This window comes from Taeniopygia guttata, chromosome 1A (assembly GCF_048771995.1).
Source record: "Taeniopygia guttata chromosome 1A, bTaeGut7.mat, whole genome shotgun sequence".
Taxonomy (NCBI): domain Eukaryota; kingdom Metazoa; phylum Chordata; class Aves; order Passeriformes; family Estrildidae; genus Taeniopygia; species Taeniopygia guttata.
In genome coordinates, this window is record NC_133025.1 from 47185565 (window position 1) to 47208873 (window position 23309).

Here is a 23309-nt window from a genome sequence, read left to right on the forward strand (position 1 = left end):
TTTTATATCTAAATTTTATTCTTAAAATGCCTTCTCTTTTTACAGAGTTTCTTTTCTTAGTTCATCCTGCTTGTCCTTCCAAATCCCACACTGTTTTTAGTTTCAAGTGGAGGAATGGAACAGTATAGGTATGTTTCTGGTGAGGTGTGACTAACAAGGGGTAACTGAGGAGCCAAGAACTTTGTGTAGGAGTCCACACCTAGTAAGGATTAGGTGCCATTTGTTGCAGGTGTTGTGGATTACTCCATTGTCATATCATGAGGTATTACATTAAGATGGCTTCTGTTCCAGCTTGCTTAGAAACGAAAGTGAGAAAGAAGACAGTGTGCAGACTATAATAGTTTGTTTTGATTTGAAAAGATAATTACCTCAGAATTAATTTTTGTCACTTAAAAAACCCCACTGAAACCCTGAGGGAATTGAGTGCGCCGTGCCCACACGTATCGTCACGATAGGATGGCTGCGCGTGCCTTGGCCGCTCCCGCCCCGTTGCGGCGCCGCTCCCAGCAGCGGCAGCAGCAGCAGCAGCAGCAGCGCTGGCTATTTTTAGCCTGTTGCCAGGCAGATTTTCTTAATGCAAAGCAGCTCTGCAGCAGCCAATCCTGAGCGGGTATGCAAATCTCTGGCCGTCCTCGCCATCGGCTAGGGAGCCGACGAGAGGACAAGATGGCTGCCGAGGTGCTGCCTTGGCCTGTCTCAGACACTCACTGAAAGAAAACTGATCCTTTCATGTGGGAAACAGGAAATAGCCTCCCTGCCCCGAACAGCTCAGAGTCTCCACCAGGCTTCAGTTTATGGAAGAGCTGGTTTCCTCGCGCCCTGGCGACGTGCCCCTTCAAACCTGTGTGCTGCCCCTGTGCCGAGCAGGTCTGGCGCGGGCGAGGCAGGGTGTGCTGCCCCTGCCGACAAACGGTGTCTTCCCCGGGGAAACCTTTCCAACACCCAGCTTACCAACTGCTGGCTTAGTTCCATTTAAACTTGCTTTTTAAACGCAATCTTTGCAAAAATAACTCATAAAAGGTGCTTATATGTGTGGCAAACTGTAATGTTTCAATGCAGCATCGCCTCTTTTGTTACAAGTTTTTTTTTCGCTTCTGCTTCGTCTGGCATTTGAGAAGTGACTTGGGATCACTGTCAGCATCAGGTAGCTCACCTCTGATTGCATCGCTACAGATGTGATATGGGAACTAATCTAGACAATAGATTGTTCATGGTAAATATGTTTGTTTTTTCATTACAATAGTGATATTCTACAGTCTAACAGAAGACAAGGGTTGCAAATATGCATATGTTAGTGATACCATGTCAAAGTTGTAGCCTGTTGAATTACTGAAAATTCTAGATTTAAAATGTATAAAGAATTTCCTTTTAAAAGGAGAAAATACTGCATTTTATAATGCCTAGAAAAGCCTAAGCATGATCAGAACATCTTGCCTTTTTTCTGAGATTCTTTTTCCACAGAATGTCTCATATTTTTTGATCTGCATGAACAATTAATTCAGGTTGTTCAGGTTTTAAGTTAGGAATATTAGAATTTGAGTAACTTTTTAGTTGTAGATGTGTTTTGGCAGTTACTGACTATAGCTATGGAATTATTAGGTCCTACTCATATTCAAGGATAATGGAAAGGAAATTGAACCTGTTTATCCTGTGCCAGAGATGGAACTGTAACATTGAGACTGTGTACAATAATATTCATCAAATGTATCTTTAAATGCACAAATTCAACTTCATAGTCCATAAATCCTTTTTTTTTAATTTAAAAAAACCCACCAAACTTCTTTAGTGTTTTAGCTTGTGCTAAAAAATTCTTTCTGTAAGAAAGCTGAATTTTGCAGTTACCACTGTTTAAAACAGCAGGATTTGTTTAGTGGTTGGAGATGTCACGGCTGAATTGAGAGCTACTGTTTTGAGTTGTTGATAAAAGCTGAAATCTCTAACACTTGTGGGAAGTAAGAAAACACATTATCACAGCCTTGTTGACCTGGCTGAGTTCCAGTCATGCAGTTTTACTAGTTTAATAATCTAAATAGCTGTTAAAATTCCGTATACAGAAAAAAGATAACAGTTCTTGGAGAATCAGCCTAAGCATCATGTGCTAAATAGTGAGTGTTTCTAAGGGACTTAAGTTGCTTGTAAAAGTTGTGTAGGAAAGACTTTTCACTTGTTTTCCATTCTTCCATCCTCCAAAGAATACAACTACCTAGGTATAAAGTGATGAACATGTAAGAACAACTCTGCAAAACCAACAGCAGATGAAATATCTTAGCCAGGTAAATAGACCTGCCAGCCATTTTTGTCCCACAAGGAATTCATTTTTCCCACAAAGTATCAAAGCATCACGGAGGAAAAAAAACTCTAAAATTTGGTATGAGAAATAGATCCATAAGCCATTGTCAGAGGAGGTATTATCCTCCTCTGGAGGAGACACAAGAGAAGTGCTTAACTTACTGTGACATCAACATGATGAGAGCATAGTTCAAGTTTGTACATGACGCTATCACATATACAATAAACAGGACCAACCTCTTTGAAATGGTACTGTGAGTTTACTCTGGTTTAAGAAGGCTTTAACCATGTAGATGCCTGTTTTTCTTAGGCATAGTTACCTATGTGGGCATAATGTTTAGCTGAATTTCAGAAGGCAGTTTTTTGCAAAGGTAGGGGAGATTGGCTTCTCCTTTCAAGGCAGAAGTCATACTGGAGTCATGACAAAACACTGTTTTGTGTTTTGTTGGAATACTAAAAAAAGTGTTCCTGCATAGGATCTCAAGAAAGGGAGGTTTTCCAAATGTCAAACCCAGGCTGGATTTCAAGAGGTTTTTCTGATTCAGCATTCAACATCGCAGGAATTTAGTGATCGCCTAAAAATGCTCCCGCGCATTAAACACCTGTTGGTTAGCGAGGCTGTGCACCCGCACTCGTGGGTCAGCGCCTGTTGTGCAGCCCCGGATCTCAAACGGAAAGCCCTTGGCTTTTTCTATTGCTCCCTTTGGAAAATCCCGTTCGTTTAACGCGCTCTCCCGCGCTCCTGCCCGCGCCCCAGGCCGGCCGCGTGGGGCTTGTTGCTGGGTGGAATTCAAGGCACTCCCATCTGATTGGCTGCCGCGCGGCTGCTGTGTTCAGCCAATGGGAGGCGGGCCTGCCGGTCCGTCCCGTCGCCGCGCGGGCTGCGGCCGGCGGGGCTCCGCGGGCGCCCTCTGGGGAGCGCCCGCGGCACTGCAGGGCTCCGCCGCAGGGGAACGTGCCTCTCGCTCCCCGCTCTGCGAGCCGCAGCAGATCGGGATGTGGCGGGCACAAATGAGCTGAAGGGGTTTTTCATTACAGTTCACCTTGGTTCTGCTGTGTGTGCACTAGGTGAAATAGCGCAGCATGGTGACTTTTTTTTCTTAGAATATGGTGTATTTTTCTCCCTATTCTCAGCTAACACTAACATAACTTTAGTCTAAAAGGGACAAAACCTGAAATAGTCTGTGGTGTGCTAGAAGAACTATTATTTGCACATACGATAATCGTGTGATTTCTGTTTTGTTTGTTACATTTAAAAACAAAGGCACAGTTGTATGTGGAGCTCACTAGGCTGGTGGTGTGTATTCCATTCAGCCAGATCAGTAGACTTGTATTACTGGTAGAAAACCAAATTATTGGTGCATCATTTACTTATGTCTTTTATAAGAATAAGTCCCAAACAATATTTTTTTTCCTTCTTTGAAAATAGTTTGTAAATTTCTGACAACTTAATCGAAATTGCTATTGAGGATTTCAACTGAAAACTGCATTTTATGAACCACTACTTAAAAGGTAGGTTTTATTCACCACTTTCATTCTCTGGAAGTCTCCATCTAGAACACAATACTCATGACCATTTGCTGCTTCACTTTCTTTGATTTGGCTATGCTGTATTTTAAGTAGGCTTGCACATTTGAGTGCTGATGTTCATTATTAGTGAATTTTACTTCTTCCATATAGTCATGTGCTTTGGCTAACGTTTTATGGTTGTGGCGCATTTGGCTAGTGCTGCATGCCCTCGAGGAGCCCTTTGCTGGTGCTGTTCTAGACCCATGATGTTATGCAAACCCCATTATGCACTATTGTTTAGATTGTAGCTTCTCCCTCTCCCCCCCTCCCTCATTTTCCCATGACCTTCCCTTTCTCTGCTGCCTGTCACTAGGCAGGATTCATGCAGCTCCATGCTGATTGGCTTCTCTTTTTGAGCAGCTCATGGGCTGCTTACCTGAGCACATCATCATAGGCTGATGCATACCAGCTAATACAATCCTTTCTTGCTTCAGAGCTGTGGTGTCTTTACAGAGTAAGAATAATAAAAAATGAGGAAGTAGAGGGAAAATGGCTCAGAAAAAAAGACCTTCTAATATTCCTAGCTGCGCTGGCACGTTTTGCGCCATTTAGCATACATTTCGTCGTGAGAAGAATTTCTAAATTTTGGAGGGAGGTGCCTAATGATGTGTTCATGTCTCACATGACTAATTATGTATGACTTTAAAGCTTAAAATGAAAAAGGGAGGTTTTGTATCTAAATAAATGAACACTGTGTATGTTGGCCTGTCAAAATTGTTGACTTTAATAAAATTGAAACAAAAAAAATCAGCCCAAAGCCTATGTCCTTATTTACAGCATTTAACCCTTACACAGGTAGGTGTACGCACTGGAGTAATTTTGTGCTGATGCATACGAAAGCCATTCTTAGAAATAAAAGGTGCTCCTCTGTTGGCTTGGTGCCTGGGCCATTGGTTTCCTCCTTGTGACTTGGTCACAGGATGAGTAAAAAAAGAAAACACCCAAGCATCAGATAAGGGAGGTGTTTAACAAACATAGCTAAACTTCTTGTTGTTAACTATAAAGGGAGACTACCAAAATGCATTCATTTAGAGTAGTAGAAGCTTGATACGTTTTATTTGTGTAAGACTGAATCCATGTATGTAATTTGCTCTGTTGCTCTCTGAACGGGTGCACCTTGGCCCTTTGAAAGACTGGAAAGCAGTATTCAAATGGTGGCTGACAGGCTTACACTATAGTGTGACCAAGCCTGTCTGGACTGGCTACCAGTTGATTTGTTTCTCTTACACTCAGCTCTCACTTGAGTCTGTTCTTTGGCTGTACTGTGCTCCCTTGTGGGTATGGCTGGAAATGCTTAAAGACTGGTCTGCCCTTAAAAGGTATTTTAAAGCATCGTTTTCAAAGATGAACCCAAAACACTGGTTAGTCTCATCTATGCTTATAATTTTGTCACGGTAGTTTTTATGGAATATTTTTGGTAGCTTTAATCAAATACTCTTTGGTTGCAAAAGACTGTAGGATTGGATTGTGGGAAAATATGCCTGAGTTACTCTCATAATCATTTAACATTGGAATTTTGAGAGGTCTGTATTTCTTACACGGTCTTTCTAGAGCTGTTAGTGCTTTGTTTTTAACTAGATTTTTGGATAATATCAGAAGATAAAAAGTGTAAATATTTTTTAGAAATATAAGTAAATCAAGCTTGTTCATCCATTTATTTTTCAATAAAAAGTAAGGATGCATCAATAGAAAGGGATTCTGATGTTTGAATTTTTTAAGGCTGCTCTTCTGGGGAAATGTAAAAATAAGTGTCCTTTGTTTTCTTTGTATTTACTCTGTATTTAAAATGTTAATAAAAAAAACTGCTTAGATGACTTAAGGAAATTAGAACAGCAAATATTAATTTATTTGAAGTTATATGGTTATTCAAGTGATGCAGTTCCAGATTTGATATTAAGACATCTGTAAATGTTACATTAATCTGTTATATATTTTTTGGTCATAGGAAAAATAAGACCATGAATTTTGTAATATATTTTGTAAATTCTGGGTAATGCCTTTAAAAGAAAACAATATAGTCTGGGTGATCGAACTATCCCATTGTAACTTTGATGCAGAGGCCTTGTTCTTTTTCTGTGCTGCAAGAGGGTTCTCACTAGTGGCTCACCTATTAGGACTTCTTGGACTTGTTCAAGGTTAGCCAGGCCTGATTTTTTTTTTTTTTTTTTTTTTCAAAATTGCCTCTACAAGATAAAAATATGTAACAGCATGTGTGTTGGTTATAGGGGTTTATATGCATGGAATATGAGTATGATGGTCAGTATTATATTACATTACAGTTTGATACATGATTTTATAATGATGTGAAAATGTCTGCCTTCCATTCTAAGTTTTTGGGAAGACAGAAGGGATGTGCTTCCAAAAACTACACTTGCGCTTCCAAAATACTAGAGATTTTTACATGCTTCTTGAACCCTCAGGTCTAAAATTCTTGCATTGAATACATTTTCTTCTGAAGGAATATGAAGAAATTGTATTTAGCATGTAGACAGCTCTGGAAAGGCATTAACAGCTCACCTGGAGTTTATAAGTCATCTGACTGAAAATGGTTGTGATGAGAACCTTTTTTCAACTCAAGGAAACTGGTATTTCAGATCAGTGTTTCTGTAGGTGTTATATTTTGCTCCCACTAGTGGCAGTGCAATAGTAGACAATCCAGTTCAGAAAATCGTTGTCAGAATGGCAAAAAAACTCATCATAATGGTATTATCGAGAGTTCATAAATAAACTTGATACAACTTTTTGTCAAAATTTGTTCATCTGTTTCTGAGATGTGCATCAAAGTGTTAAGTACTATCAGTGACTCAAATCTGAGAATTCTAGATTGTTTTGCAGAAAAGAACTCAAAAAAAAAGGGTAAGGGAAGCTCAGTGCTAAGTTAAAAGGAAATATAAAAAAAATTGCTTTATGCTTTGTCCATGTTTTTGTCAGGTCATGTTAACTAAATATAAAATAAACCTTAGAATTGTAATGTGTATCGTGATTGTGAAGGTTTACAGTAGCATTCATATTGTACTTTAGAATATATATTCTTACCTTACAATGTAGAATATTGTAGTTGGGGTAAATATGAAATAATTTTCTTCACAAAAAATTATTCCAAATAAACTAAAGAAAGGAAAGATCCAGCAAACCAAAATGATAGGAGCTAAAGCATATGACCCATGGTGAGATGCTGAGGGAGCTTGACATCTTCAGTTGCTGAAGAGAAAGCTAAAGGGCAATCTTAGCATTGCCTAAATAAAACTTACAGATGACGTTGTCTACAAAATTGAGTGAAGCCATTGTTATTTAGAGGCTGTGGCATTTGTGTTCTGAATTTTGCTTGTAGAATTGTCAAATATTCTGAGTTGTAAAGGACCCACAGGGACCGAGTCCAACTTCTTGCCTGGTGCAGGACACCCCCAAGAATCATTCCATGTTCCTCAGGCTCTTGAGTTTGTGGTTACACAAAACTGTCATTGATCTGAGCTAGTGTTGGCAGTAGTCCTGCTTTCTTTTACCAAATAATTTTAAATCATTTATATACCACCTGAATAGACAAAATGCAGTCTATTTATTAATTTCTTAGCTCTAAATGAAAATTAATTGAGAGCCGACACAAAATTAATCATACTACATATTTAAGGTGCATCCTTTGCCTAATAATTCTGCTGTGTCAGTGTTATAAACATCTGGCTATCTGGTCCTTGTGGGCAAAAAAAGTCATACTGAGATAACTGTCTGATTTTTTTCTTTTTTAATTACCATTAATATAATTTTTGTATATTTTTGAGAAACTTAATAAAGCTGTATGCTTGATGGGAGTAACTTTATGGTGGTTAGCACGAGATGATTCAAGATCTTAGTTGTTGAGTTACATTTAGGACATAGGAACTTTCTTAGCTGCCTTCTGCTTCTGAACATTATCATATGTTCATCCTTTAAAACTAGGCCATTAAACAAGACCATGTGGGGAAAAAATATATTTTAAAAGTCCATATGGATTTGTTTTGTTTAATGGAAACACATGAAATCAGATTTTGTTGTATTTCAACAGAATCATTATGACTTCCTAGGTAATGCTGGATTTAACTCCATGTTTTGATTTGATAAAATAGATTTTCTAACATTTTTCTTACACTTTTTATAAATATTTTTCTTAATACTTGTGTGGGTGGATGGAATGAATGTAACGGTTGAGGGGAAACCCAGCAGTTTTCCTTGAAAGAGAGAGGTTTTCTACAAGGTACTCCAATACCTGTAGTTTTTATGGCCACAAATAGATTTAGTAAAATGTTACTGCAAACTGATTGAAAATGGTCTAAAAATCCAAGTTCATTTAACCATTGTATAGATGTAGAGGATAAAAGTCTATTGTATTTATGCAGAAAAAAATATCTTAATGATGCATTGAGACATTCCTCGTATATAATGAAGTTTTCTTAAAAGTGACTTGATATAAGAATCTTGTCATTTGCCCCAGTTATTCTGTTTGTAACTTATGAAATGAAATATTTTAAGGATTAAAATATTCTTGATCCATTCGTTTACATTTATTTTTAACTTTTTATGAGAAGAGGGGCTTCTGACTCTTACCCTAGTATAATACCTATTTTTAATAGAATACTATGAGACAAGGTCTAAAATGTGTAGTTAGACTATTACTGCATGATGTCGTAGTGTGACCGTTGCATAAATGTGTTTGTGCAGCATATAGAGAAACTTGGATTCACTTTTTGGGAAGTCATATAAAATTTAAGTATTGACAGGTGTTTCTTTGTCAGTACCATTTCAACTGGTTTACTTTAAAATGTGCTAAACATTGCAATCTTTCTTAGTAGCAGTGTAATATGACAATGATAAATTTTTATCTTCACAGTTCTTTCTGAATTTTTTTAAGGGCTAAGATGGATAGCACAGAGGAGCCTCAGAAAAAAGTCTTTAAAGCACGAAAAACAATGAGAGTAAGTGATCGGCAACAACTTGAAGCTGTCTATAAGGTTAAAGAGGAGCTGTTGAAGACAACTGAAGTGAAACTGTTAAATGGAAAGCATGAGAATGGAGATTCTGACATAAATTCCCTTTTAAGCAATACAGATTGTACAGAAGTCAAGAAAGAAATTAATGGAGTGGTTGACTTGTGTGTTAACTCTGAAGAAGGCCAAACAGCTTGTGATGAAATTAGTGAAACCAAATGCCCTGAAAGTAAGGCAGGAAGCATAGTCAATGACATAGAATCCAAACCTCTAATGCTTTCTTCAGAAAATGTTACTCCTGAGCAAGCTAAAGATACTGACATCACAGTAAAATGTGAGGCTGAAAATGGAGTTGGTAGCAGTAAAGATAACTTCCATGAAGAAATTAATAGAAAAGATCATTTGGAACAAAGAAAGAATGATATCCCATTGGAAGGTGAAAGTAAATCAGTCTGTGATATTAGTGACTCTTCTGAAGAGAAGGGAGAAACAAATTATTTACCTGTGAATTCCAGTTCATCTGGTGAGGAAAAGAGGACTGAAGAAGTAACTGTTGAAGAGGTTGTTGGGGAAGCAGCCATCTCTAGCAGTATGGAAGCTGACCAGGAAAAACAAGAAGGCAGTGCAGGACTTTCAGAAACCACTGTTTCGAAGACAATAGATGAGCCAAATGACAGTATCTTGGACAATACGGACTGTATGGAAACAGATGACATTATTCCAATTCTGGAAAAACTAGCTCCTGCTGAAGATGATCTGAGCTGTTTTTCTAAAAGTTCTCTGCTTCCAGTGGATGACACAGTCCCAGATTTAGAAGAAAAAATAGACAATTGCTTGGGTTCGCCATCCAAACAGGAAAGCAATGAAAGTCTGCCAAAAGAGGCTTTCTTAGTACTGTCTGATGAAGACGAGCCCTGTGATGAGAAGGAGGAACTTGTCGAAGGGATACTGCTAAACAAGTCAAGTCTTCCAGGTAAGAATTTTCTAAATTGTTAGCTTGCATTTAAGTTTGGGATGTTCATTTCTTAGAATGACACACTTGTGTCAGGTTTTGTAAATCAATGGGGCAATCTTACCCACCAGTAATGTTACATAGTCTTAGTTTTCAAGGGTGGTATTTAAGGCACAGGAAAAAAACTTTGCACCAAAACATGGTCATCTTCCAGATTTGGGTTGCTTTTATTTTTGTTTATTTGTTTTGGATTTTGGTTTTAGGGTTTTTGTTGTTTTCTTGTTGGTTTGCTTTGAATTTTTTTTCATACTCTAAATTTGGCTGCCAACTTGGGTGAGGTAGTAGGTGGAAAAAGAGGAAAGATGAGTAATTGTCAGGGAACAGAAGGATTTGGGAGAAGAGGAACTGCATTCATTTATTGCTTTCACAGGGAAGAAAGTATTTCGGTTTTCTTTAGCATGCAAATAAATGATAAGGAAAACATGCATATAATCCAGGTGTGCCTCATCTTCTTTAACTTTTTTTTTTTTCCCACTGAAAGACAGTATTGAAAAAGTTTAATGAAAAATGCGTGTCATGTCTTATTTTTATATCATATAGCTTTTATTCATTTAACTCAGTGGTTTTTATCTAGGTTTTCTTTGACTGTGGCAGCTCATTAATGCTTTTAAATATTAAGTGTGGAATCTCTTCATGTAGTTAGCAGAATATTTTTCTAAGTTAAACTCAGTAGATGTACTTTGTAGTGTACTGTTTAATACAGTTTTGTAAGCTTATTTTCTTTTGGACAATGGGCAGTCATTTTTATACTATCGCACTTTTGAAAATAAAACAAATTAATAATTTACAGATAAGTCGATAATGTTCTTTAATCTGTAATTAAGAAAGATGTTTCAGGTTATCTTGGGGTTGGAATTATTTTGTTGGGCTTTTTCCCTCCCCTCTTTCTTCCCCCTCACCCCATATAGCTTTTATTAAATTATGACCATATTAACCCAAGTGTGTTTAAATATGCCTGACTGGGTAGAAATTTCATAGCTTAATTAAGATTCAGGTTTTAGTTTCTGGGATGTTAGTGACCACAGTTTCTCGAATCTTGTTTTACTAATGATCAGACTGTGGCATTCTGAGTCTTCAGTCTCTTAAAACAGATAGAGAAACAGAGCTAAGAACCAGCCCTGATTTAGGCTCCTCCTTTTCTAGTATTTACCTTTAAATAATGCTAGTTAAATGGAGATGAGGTAGGTTCCATAGTTTCTGCTAAGCATCTTATTTAGGCATTAGCTGTTGTCAGTGAGATTGAGAAAGTGATACTATTGTTGTGCAAATAAAGTCTTCCAGAAACTATTGGAGCTGGGTGAAGCAGGGGGAAAGAAGGCTGTGTGTAGTTGTGTCAAAACTGTAGTGTTATGAGTCCCTCTCATGAAATAAACAGTACCAATAAATAGGTTATCTTTGTTTTCACTGCAGTTTAAGAGTTCTCTCATTAAAGCCATTAAGTTTACTTTTTTCATCTTATTCAGTGAGAAAACACTCTAGGGTCACAGAGGAATTTGCTATGGAGCAAAAAGACTGAAGTGAATATTAAATACTGGACTACCATTTGCAGAAGTTTAAAATTAATGTATCCAGCAATAGGTTTTTAAGATTCTAAATTTTGGTGACAAGACAAATTCTTTTGACTAGTTGTTTTATTATTTGCTAATAACAATTCGACTCTTAAGAGTTGTGTGGCTGTAACTGAGACTGTTCATGAAATGAAAGAAATTATGTTCTGCCTTGACCAGCAACAAAGATAATACTAGAGAGGTTGCATAGGCAGGAAACAGTTGTACGAGAAAACAGATAGAGTTACCTTATAAAACATAACTTTTGGAAAGAGTCTGTGAAAATTAAAACTGTGGAGACCATATGGAGGTAATTTCAAGATGCTATATTGGAGAAACAGGTGCAAACTGCTCAGTTAAGAAGTGAGATTTCAACAAGTCCAGATAGAAACCAACATGGCTAAACAGTGAAAAAAAAATGCTACTAGAAGACTTTATTCAAATGGACAGATTAATAGAATGTCTCTCCCAAGTGGAATTAGTAACTATAATAGCTATGCTGTCACAGATTTTTGTAATAAGGGATCATACATCAGAAAGCCTTGGAGCTTTTTGTGTAAGCAAACAAGCATGTGACAAGGAAGCCCTGATGTGAATTCTCTTGGATATCCAAACACAAGTGATTTCTACCAAGAAATTTTGTAAATGAGAGAGTAAAATGGAAAGTCCTCATGGAGGAAGTGATCAGCTGAAGAATAAAAAATAAATTTAGAGTTCCAGAGACTGTGCTGTGTGATAGAATTAATAATTTGCCTAAAATTAATGGTACCTAGTGATGTCATAGTTTGCCAATATGAAGAACTGGAGAAGAAATTTACAATGCTGATTGACTGAGAAAGAAACGTGGCAGGTGAGATTCATAGTGGTTATCTACAAAGTGGTGCACATAAGTACAAAACTCATAACTTGATGAGAAAGTAGAACTGACCACTCAATAAAAATATTTCAGGATTATACTAGGTGATTTTGAGGAAACATTGATAAAATGGCAGTTAAAGAAATCAAATGAAAAAATATTGGAATAAATTAGGAAACAGGAAAACTTTACTGTGATACACTAAGTTCATAGGAGGCCAACAAGGTTGCATTCATTGCTTCTGCTTGTCTAGCACCAGGATAAAGAGATTGCATCTTAGCATTGGAAACTAAGCTGATAGCCACTTGTGAAATTTTCTTCTCCTTACCTAGAGTTTATCATGTTTAAACCACTTTTAGTTAAATGAGTTGGATTTGTTCATGGTAATGAAAGTCAGTAAGGAAAGGACCTTCTCATCCCTGAAATTACTTGTCCTCTATATAGAACTGAAAAAAAACTTAGCTTTGAAGCTTGTTTTAAAGACATTCTCGGTATGTGTCTTTCCATGGAATATTTGTGTCTTTCAGCTGAATATTAATATCTCTGAATTATGGGAAAAGTTGTCTTGAACTTAGCAATTCTCCTTTAGATTCCTAGGTAAATGAGTCCTATTTTATTCATAGCAATTAAATGCATGAAGCTTACCTGTAAGTCTTGAAAAGCTAATTGAAAAGTAAATCAGATTTGGATTCAAGACTTTGTATTATGAATATTATTTTTACATTAATAAGAAAAATTAAAATACCATAATGCCAGGTTATTGGGTTTTGACTACTTTTTCTGATTCATTAGGTAACTTGTTTTAAATAATTTAAATATTCTTTGTAGTAGGAGGGAGACTTAATGTTAAGAGAGCATCAAGCATACCTGAACTTGCATTAGAAAACTCTGCTGTAATAACAAAATGAATATAGGAAAACGAAGAAGTGCACAGATCAAGATGTGCATAACTGCTTACTTGCTCTCTTGATATTCTGGATAGATTTTACTCTAATCTTAAAAGCAATAGTTATGTGTTGTAGCTAGCAAGCAGAGAAACACATAATGAAAGCTTGTTTCATTCACATATGTATGAAATGCATCATGGAGCATATAATAAAAATTTTCAGGAAGTGCTACCATTTTTATCTTTGTGTGTTTGGTGGCTTCAGATTGTTCTTCTTTTAAGCATTTCCTAAACTGAATATTTTTTAAAAGTTAGTCCTAAATTATGATACTTTGTATTAGCAAGAAACTTGAAATTAAAATTTATATTTGTTAATCTGAGTCTAGGCCTTCCCTAACATTAAGATTATGGTTGAAATTGCCAATTGTAAATAGAGAAACACTAGTACTTTCGTTTTTTGCTACTGAAATTTTTATGCTTTGTCCCTAAATGGAAAAGTAAGCTAAAATAATTTGTTGGAACTTCAGCTGCATTAGAAATAACATCATTTTGTTTCAGAGGTAACTGAAACATATTTCCCTCATAATAACAGTTCAGTAATTCTGGTTAAAATGTTAAGTAAATTCAAAAGTGAGTCTTAATATGTTGCATGATAGTTAAAATTTTTGTTTTGAGGGTATTCCCTTATTTTTTTTCATATCTGCATTCCCTCTTTGTCATACTTATTTCTCTTGCCTTTCCTCACATGTTTTTTTCATGTGTTTTCTTAATTCATTAGTCAAAGTAGGACTGTTACAAGACTTTTGTAGATCTGAGAAAGTGACACATGGATTTTTTTCTTCTGTTTCTAGAAGAGGTGGAGGGGGAGAGAAAAAAGGAGTGTGAAGATAAAGAAGGAGAAAAAGCCCACAAAGAAGAAGAGAAACAAATAGAAAAAAGTATGTAATGTTAAAACCGTTGTGTTTCATTGTGTTGTATGTTTTAGAAGCACAGAATCATTAGGTTTGGAATTTGATTATCTAGTCCATTGCCCCAGTTAAAAACCAGGTCAACTAGAAAGCAGTTTGCCCATAACTGTGTCCTGACAGGTTTTGAGTACTTCCACAGGTGAAGATTCCACAGATTTCCGTGTTTTGATCCAAGTGTTTGATCACCCTCACAGTAAAAAGGTTTTTAAATGTTTGAGTGCAAATTCCTGTATTTCAATTTACATCCATTTCTCTTGTCCTATCACTGGTACTCAGAGTCTTGCTCTGTTCATTCTCCACCTGTCCGGTAATTCACACACATGATAAAATCTCCCCCAATGGCCTTCTCCAACTGAACAATTCCAGCTCTTGCTGAATGCACCTATCTCTAAAATGTCTTGGTGACCCTGCACTCTTACATACTGCACGCTCTCCAGTATGCTCACATATTTTTTTGGATTTAGAAACCCAGAAGACAAAAGACTCAAGGTTCAGACTCACATTCCCTGGTTAGAGGGGAACAAGTACCTCCCTCAGCCTGCTGTCAGTACTCATTCTCAGGCAGACAAGAATGTTGTTGGCCTTCTTTGCCAACAGGGCACATTGCTGGCCCATGTTCATGTACATGGAGACCACCAGGGCCTTTTCTGAAAAGGTGTTTTTCAGCCAGTGAATTCCCAGTCTGTACTAATGAATGCATGGTTTTATTGCTCTCCAAGTGTAGCACTTGGGCATCTCCTTTCCTTAAACTTCATGAGGTTCTTGATTGCCTATTTCTCCAGTTTGTCAGTGTGACTCCGAATGGCAGCATAACCACTTAGGAGTGTACAAATCACTCCTTCCAGTTTTGTATCACCTGCACGTTGCTGCAGATATCTTCTTACCCCATTAGCTAGGTCATGAATGAAGATGGTGGTGTTGGTGCGAGTAGCATCTGCTGGTGTGCATTAGTGAGCTCCAGCTAGACTGTGTGCCAATAGTCATGGCTGCTGGAGGCCAACAGTTGACCCAGTACAATTATCTAGGCCATACATCAAGAATTTGAGGATGGTTAGGGTGTCAGAAGCATTATTAAAGAAGTTCTCCTCTCATTCACCAAGCCAGTGTTCTCACTGTAGAAGGCTATCAGGCTGATGATGAGTGATTTCCCCTTGATAAATCCATTCTGTTCCCCATCACCGCCTTCTTGATAGGCGTTGGGATGAATTCTCTCTAGATTTACTTGTTCCATCTTGTTCCCAGGGATTGAGGTAAAACTGCTAATCCTGTAGTTCCTTGGGTCATTGTATATAATCTGAGGATTATTTAAAAGCAGATGTCCCTCTTGTCTTTGAGAACATCCTGGACACAGTGCCAGGAGCTGGAGGAGTGAATGAGGTCTCTTTGGTTCTTTTGTGCTTCATCATTTGTGATGAAAATGACCTTTATAATCAAGTTCTGTTTTGAGCCTTTTGTTAGATTTTTACTTTCCATCTTAAAAATTTTGAATGGTTTTTCAGTCAGGTGTTTGAGGTACAAGTTAAATCTTCATGGCAGATAAATACAGTTAATTGCTGGCATAGTTAAATGAGATGTAGTTTTATTTGGCTGGAATTCTGAGAAGAGCATTCCTTTTCGGTAAAAAGTTTTATTTTGCTTCTCGGAAGCCATATTTCATTACAGGATGGTGCTGATAGGAGCAGGAGGAACTAGAGGGAGGTTCTGGAGAGAGGAGTGGTGGTACTAGAACCATTTTGCATTTGGGGCAGCGACTGGGTGAATCACAAAGCAGAACTCACTGACAGGGCAGTAATGTACAGATACCAGAAGGACTGTTTTTGTACTTTGATGTCATCAAGCATATTTTTCCAAAGGCATTCCTGCTGGTTTAGCATGAAAAAGCTTAAACTGAGAACAACTTCATAGTAATCATGGCATTCTGAAGATACCTGTTTGTTCAGGGATTTCCCATGAGCAGTTGTATCTAATTGTTCCAGGTGAAGCAACAAAGAGAAAGCGTTCCAAATCTGAGGACATGGACAATGTTCATTCTAAACATCGTCGGTACATGGGAGAAGATTATGAAGCAGAAGTCCAAGTCAAAATTACAGCCAGAAAGGATGTTGACCTAAAATTACAAAAGGTAAAACATAGCTGCAACTATGTAACTTGTGTTACCATCTTTGAATTAGCAGTCCTTCTGCACACACTCTGTGTCCCCAAACATTTTCTCTTTTTTGTGGTTGAACATTGGATGTAATACAAATAACAAAGGTGCTTAATTCATATAAAGTTTTACATAGCCCTTCTTTTAAGAAGAGACCAAATACCATTTGAAAACTACGTTACAGGAGTTACATTTGAAATGTATAAAATACTTGAAGTCTCATGTGACTCTAGACTGAAAATGATAGTAAAGGATGTAATTCACCATGATGATTTATATGTGATGCACTTTATTTTTTGCTTAGCTTTAAAAAAAAGGCAGTCTCCAAAGAAGTTTATAATCCACCTGGCATTTTGCAGATTTTTGTAGAGCTGTCAATAGCCTAATTGCACCATTGCTGTATAAGAAACCTATGGTCTTGAAGAAAAGAAAATTGTGCTGTTCTTCTGTTAGTTTGTTAGCTAGCATGTGTTTTAACTTCATTAATTTAGGATTAGGATGGCAAAATATGAACCACATTAGTGGCTTATTTATTTTCATTTCCTATGAAAACTTTTTACACTGCAATAAGTATAGAAGGGAGAGAAACATTAAACAACTTCTATCAAGTAAACTTTGTGAAAACCAGTCTTCTTACATTTTTAGGTTCTGCAAAAAAAGGCAACACTGAATTTTTGCTAGGAGAAAATATATCAAAGAAAAGGTTTTTTTGAATGTCTTAAGTTTCTGTTCTTTGAATGCCAACATCCCTCTCAAAAATAGAAAAGAAGAACAATTAACTTGTTTAAGCACTGCACTTTAAAAGAATACCTTCTGTTGCTAAGGTTCATTTTATATACAGTAAGATTTTATACCCTTATTATACTGCAAGGAAATTAATTGGATGAATTAATGGCAAACCATTTATATTTTCCAAAATTATATCAAAATTTAGCTGTGCAACCACATGCTTATCGATGACTGTAGATTCATTTGATTGATAAGGCAAAACAGTTGTCCCCAAATTTTGGGATTACATTGTTATTTTAATATAACGATTTTGCAGATTATCCAGAGACTTTTAGAAGAAAAACTTACCGCTTTACAGTGTGCAGTATTTGATAAGACTCTGGCAGACTTGAAAACCCGAATGGAGAAAGTAGAATGCAACAAGAGGCATAAAACTGTGCTTACTGAAATGCAGGTGAGTGTTTGTGTGTTCAGCTCCATACTAGGGTCAAATTGAAAAATAACTTCCTCAATGTTAAGTCATAGGGTTCCTACAGTTGCCAGTAAGGAAACCATTTTGACTCTGCAAGAGGAGGAGGTGGGCGGGGGGGAGCAGCAAATACTAATGTTACTTTTGAGTTGAAAAACTATTTTCCTACTCAGAATGAGGGAAGCAACCAATTAATCATACAGAAACCCCAAAGTGTATTTTTCATTTGGCAAACTGATTCATTATCTGTTAGTAGACTGCTTTTCCACTCTTCTGTTCCATTTAGACCTTTTTTTTTAATGCAAGTATGAAAATATCTAAGGTCTTTAGGAAGCTGGAAATTTGCTTAAAATGGGAACACACAGAAAGGAGAGGACAGTAGCACTGGACTTCAAACATCCTACATCACATGTTTCCCCAGAGTGTAAATAGTTGATGTTCTAGCAAGGAAGCAAATAGCTAGTGTTGAATGGAGTATGCTTTCCTGCATTTTTTATAGGAAATATGTACTTAGCGGTGACATGAAGAACGTCAGAAAAAAGAATTTTGAACTGACAAGACAATTAAAAGCTTATCTCATAACAAATTTGAACAATAAGGCGATCTTACTTTTTTCATTAAAAGAAATACGGAGTTTGCCAGATCATTTCCCACTGTACAACTCTTTCCTCTTGTTGCCACAGACATTTTATGTTGACCTTTTAAGTGCTTTTTAAGATGCTTTCAGTATACTTGTTTACCAGTGTCTTTAGCCATCAACTAGAGTGTCAAATCAATAACATAATGTAAGACTTCCATTTATGTAGTTTTGTGTGAACATGCCAGATGGATTCAGTTTCTGCATTTGTGAATAGGAAGGAAAATAATTAAAACTTGTCTCTAAGATACCTTGACTGTGATGCATACGTTTGTCCTTCTGCTATAATAATGTTGAAAGTAACATAGTTGTACTGTATTTCAAGGAAGAATAATTTCCCTGATATGAAAATAGCCTTGGACTTGATAGTCAAAATTATATATATTTTAGTTTATAAGATTTCTTTGGTAGTTCTTGGGGATTTATGGTTTTGTTTGTTTTCATCTTCTTCCTGTTTAGGCTAAAATTGCAAGATTGACAAAGCGGGTTGGAGCAGCTAAGGAGGACTTGAAGAAGAGACAGGAAGTAAGAGCTAGATTTGTTCGGGTCTGGGGTTTTTTTTCTGAGTTAGCCTAAACCTTATGTTGGAAAATAAAGAAAATTTATATTTAGAAAGATGTGACTTGTTTATTCAATAGCATTGACAAATCGGGTTTGTCTGGTATCGTTAAACAAGTCTTAGCATTTATTATGTAATTCTGAATTGTACAGAAGCTTCTTTAACCATGTTTAGTGTGAAAATACCTTAAACTGTATATAACTAAGTCTAATTTACTTCAGTATGAAGAGTACAGGGTAAATAAAAGTGCATCCCACTACCTTGATTCTGAGGGATGAGAGGACAAAGAGAAAAGAGAGGATATAGGAGAGGGAGGGAGTGGGACCAAGGAGATTTTGTGTAGTTGTAAAATATGTCAAATTCTCCTGCAATGTTGACTTCAGGAAATGAATCTTTCACACAACAGTGAATGGATATGAAATAGAATGAAAGCATAAGTTTGCAAGATGACTTAGAGTTGTTTTGTTATTGCCTCTCTCTCTCATTCTGTGTAGAATGTGGCAAATGCACCTGTATCTCCAGGGAAAGCAGCACCCGACACTGCAAATGGAAACAATGCCACATATCGGTAAGCAAAGCACATCACTGGGACAGTGTTAAATGTACAATAGGACACTTCAGATAATCTCTGTATTTCCTTTTTTTTAATTAAAGTGTTTTTCCTTTTCCTTCATTGCTCTTCACTTGAAAAATTTAATTTGCTTTTACAGAAGTCATAAATTGACCAAATTGAACCCATTCTTGGTTAAATCTATTTAGCATTAATTTCAGTGTTTAAAATCATATACAATAGTGGAAGTTTAATTTCAAGAACAGGAAAATTCTCATGGTGCAAGACAAACTTGAAAATTTATAAATAATTCTATACTACTTTTCTTTGGGAAATATCCCAAGTTAATTTGCCTGAGAAGCAAAAAGTGGGTTTTGGGAAAAAAATCTCAAAGAAAATAACAGCTGTAAAATTAGGGATTTTTTTCACCATTGTACTGTTCATAAATACACTTTATATGGCTTTTTGAGATAAATGCCAATTAAACTTTGTTCCTTAGAAATGCTGGCACAGTAAGGCAAATGCTGGAGTCAAAGAGGAATGTAGGAGAGAGCACACCAGCAACTTTTCAAGCCCCTGTGAATCCAGGTGAGAAACTCCCTAGGGACTACAAATACATTTCTTTAAAATTTTGTTGCTAACCATTAAAGAAGTAACTAGCCAAACAGAGCAAAACTGATTTTACTCCTTTTTTCTAACCTAAAAAAATAATTATTTTTATTTCTCTAGTGCATTCTTAGTTTATATTTGTGTAGTATGCTTACCAGGTATGGGAAAAAATGTGTTGATTTGGCAAAGCAGAATTTGTGGTAAATTAGATGCTTCAGTAGAGGCTGTATGGCAGTAAAACTGGCTGCCAAGAACTGAAACACATCTCAGGGCCCTTGTTGTACTTGATCATAATAGGATGCTGATGATACTCTCTACCTAATGAATATGGACATTGAGTGGGAAACAGCAATTTCTTCAATAAACCACATTTCTTAAAGAAGTCATGTTGAAAAATAGAATTTCTAGATTAAAATTTTATAGGGAATATAAACTCAAACTCACCATTAATTTATTCACTATAGTCTCACTGTCCTTGGTTGTAAAAATAGTTTAATATTAAATGCTGAATCTTTCCCACAGGATTATCTTATAGTTTACATGTACTGGCTTTCAGTAGTGAATTTTGCTCCTGACCTTTAGAATGAATCCTGAAATTCTGTTGCATAAAAATTAGTATCTTCTCCGACACATTAATACTTGGTTTTGGTAGAACCTTCTGGGTACAAGGTCTTACCTATACAAGGCAAGTTAGTCATAACTGGCATAGTTTTTCTTTTCTTGTGTTTTGTGAAGCATCAGTTGCTCTGCCATTTCTATAACGGGTTGTTAAAATGCTGTATTTTATGTTTTCAGCAGTTAAATCCTGGAGCTTTCTTCAAGCCTGTGTCATAATTCTCTATATATCTTTTTACTGACATTTCTTACAAGCAGAAATGCGGTATTGATTGCATCTTTAACCAGGCCATTGAACATGAGCGTGTACAACAGAAAAACAGTACCTATAGCCTTTATTTGCAAAAAAGAAGTAATTATGCACTACTTCTTTCATAGAAGTATTTGGGTTGGAAGGGACCTTTAAAGATCATCTAGTCCAACCCTGCCACCATGGGCCGGGCCATCTTTCACAAGATCAAGTTGCTCAAAGCCCTGTCCAGCCTGACACTGAACACTTAAAATGATAGGGCATCCACAGTCATTATGGACAACCAGTTCCAGTGACTCACTGCCCTCATCATGAATAGTTTCCATTTGTTGTGTTGCAGTAAAACTTCCCACTTGATTCAAGTGCTTTTTTTTTTTTTTTTTTTTTGTGTGTAGTGCCTGCTTCCAGTCTTGCTGCTTCTCCAGCAGTTGTCAGTGGACATCCTAAGCTTCAGACTCCAGTGTCCTCCACCAGCTCTTTGACAACAGCAGTGCTTCCCACAGCTAACACGGCTACGGTTGTAGGCACTAACCAAGTGCCCACTGGCAGCGCTCCGTCAGTGTCTGTCTCATTGCAGTCTTTGCCTGTAATCCTGCATGTACCTGTGGCAGTGTCATCCCAGACTCAGCTTCTGCAAGGCCATACAGGGACTTTGGTCTCTAACCAGCCGTCAGGCAACGTGGAATTTATATCTGTACAAAACTCATCTACAGTTGGTAGCCTTACCAAAACTACAGTGTCTTTGGCATCAACTAACACAACTAAACCAAATAATATCCCACACGTGCCCAGTCCTGGTATTCTAAGGAACTCTACAGCCAGTGCTGGGTCAATAGGCACAACGTTGGCAGTACAGGCTGTTCCTACTACACATCCTGTTGCCCAGACCACAAGGACTTCTCTGCCTACAGTGGGTACTCCCGGACTTTATAATGCGACTGCCAGTCGAGCGCCCCTACAGATGAAGATTCCTCTCCCTGCATTTAGTAGTACAGCTCCTACTGAGCCACCCACCATTACAGCATCCAAGATCGGTAAGTTATGCTTGAATGTTGACACTGTCAGAGGGAGATAGTGGTCACAGGGAAACATAAAACCGCACTCTCTAGAAAATTGTTTCTTAACGTTTTACAGAGATGGTTCTTCTAGGTTGCGTTTCTGTTGAAATTTTCAATATAAAAATAATCTCTACAACAGATCTGTCTCAGACATTGTTGAAAGTAAACTCCCCTTGGAGTCAGCAGTGTGGCTCTGTAAGCTTTGTTTTGTTTAGAAATTGATTTATATAATTCCTAGCATGAAGTCAGAAACTCGTGTCATTAAGAACTTAGTATTTAATTTTAACACAGCCTCTCAGAATAATATGAACTACTTTCTAAGCAAAGGCATACTGAAAGGAAAGTATAATTTTAACTTAATTTTCACAACAGTTAAAAGTAAACAAAATGGTAGAAAAAAACAACTGAATATGAACCTAGTTCCAAAGGAGTACACTTAAAATATTTAAATAAAGTCTCTAAATACAGTAAGTGTTCAAGTAACAATAAGTAGATTAATTATTTTAAAACAATTTTTCTCAGTCTTTGGTCCTGCCCTGACGGTTGTCTGCACTTCAGATTTTACATACCTTGAATTTTTTTTATAAGAGGTCTTCCAGATTTGTACATGTTGAAGTTATAGCAAATGCCTCATTGGCACAGTATATTGTTAGAAGGAACTCAAGCAGAACTTGACATCAGAACTAGTTTCATTTCATTTTCCTGTATCTAAGTTACCTCTGCTAAAATACATGCTCTATAGAGTTAGACATTTGTATTTTATAGTGACTCTCAGCTCTAAAGCAAATAGAAGTGATGTAAGACAACATAAAAAGGGTTGTGACTGATGAGATACAGTGACAAAAGGAAGGACCTATGTGTCCACAGAATGTCTCATTTTATGCTGTTTCCGTAGTTTTGCTTTGTACCCTAGTAATTTCTCACTGGAATTGAACACTGATTTGGGCGAGCAGTGTTTGCTGATAAGCTCTCATTAAAATTAAAAGGAATGAGTACAGAATTTTAATTTATATATTTACATCAAATATTAAAGCAGTTTCTTAAATTCCTAGTTTAATGTTTGGCTGAGCTACTAAAGGTACGCAGTCTCCCTGCCTCGGTTAAATATTTTGCAGTCTGTTTAAGCATCCTTTTTTCAGTCAGGTCTTTTTTTGTATGGAAATATTTAATAATTTTGTTATTTTTTAGTCGAATAGTTTATTAATATGCATAGAGAGGGAGGAGAGGTTGGAGTTATACTTTGTGCTCAGGCAAGGAAGTGCTCATAAACTGCTTTGATTATACTGTCAAACTTACAAAGAAAGGAATGCATTAATCAAACTTGAATACTTATAATTGAAAACTGGAGCTAGATATAAAATATGTCACATACTGAATGTTTAGTGTCAAACAGATTTGAATATTGCCTTCAAATTAGTACTGATTAGATACTGCAAATGAACAATTTCTTGACCCCTCAGAAAACCAGACAAGCAGGCCACCAACAGATACTTCGGCAAACAAGCGACCTGCTGAGGGAACAACACAGGTAGGCTGTTGATTTTCTGTATAAAATTCTAAAGTTACAATCCACAGGAGATTATTGATTATAATTAAACAATT

The 23309-nt window shown here is 36.8% G+C and overlaps 1 protein-coding gene across 19 annotated transcripts in view; it reads left to right on the plus strand.

The window, feature by feature from the left end:
- The window catches only part of ATF7IP (activating transcription factor 7 interacting protein), a 76622-nt gene that overhangs the window by 27417 nt on the left and 25896 nt on the right, over window positions 1–23309 (plus strand). For 11 of the 19 annotated variants that reach the window (XM_012569111.5, XM_030262859.4, XM_030262851.4 and 8 more), the window contains 9 exons: window positions 8741–9789; window positions 13969–14055; window positions 16062–16207; window positions 17277–17414; window positions 18526–18591; window positions 19120–19193; window positions 19675–19763; window positions 21045–21683; window positions 23168–23235. In XM_012569111.5, coding sequence (XP_012424565.4) covers window positions 8748–9789; window positions 13969–14055; window positions 16062–16207; window positions 17277–17414; window positions 18526–18591; window positions 19120–19193; window positions 19675–19763; window positions 21045–21683; window positions 23168–23235 — 2349 coding nt within the window. In that variant the 5' untranslated portion in view covers window positions 8741–8747. Of the gene's footprint in view, window positions 1–3718; window positions 3802–8719; window positions 9790–13968; window positions 14056–16061; window positions 16208–17276; window positions 17415–18525; window positions 18592–19119; window positions 19194–19674; window positions 19764–21044; window positions 21684–23167; window positions 23236–23309 lie in introns of all 19 variants that reach the window. The other 8 variants (XM_030262852.4, XM_072923327.1, XM_041713518.2 and 5 more) reach the window with 4 other exon arrangements.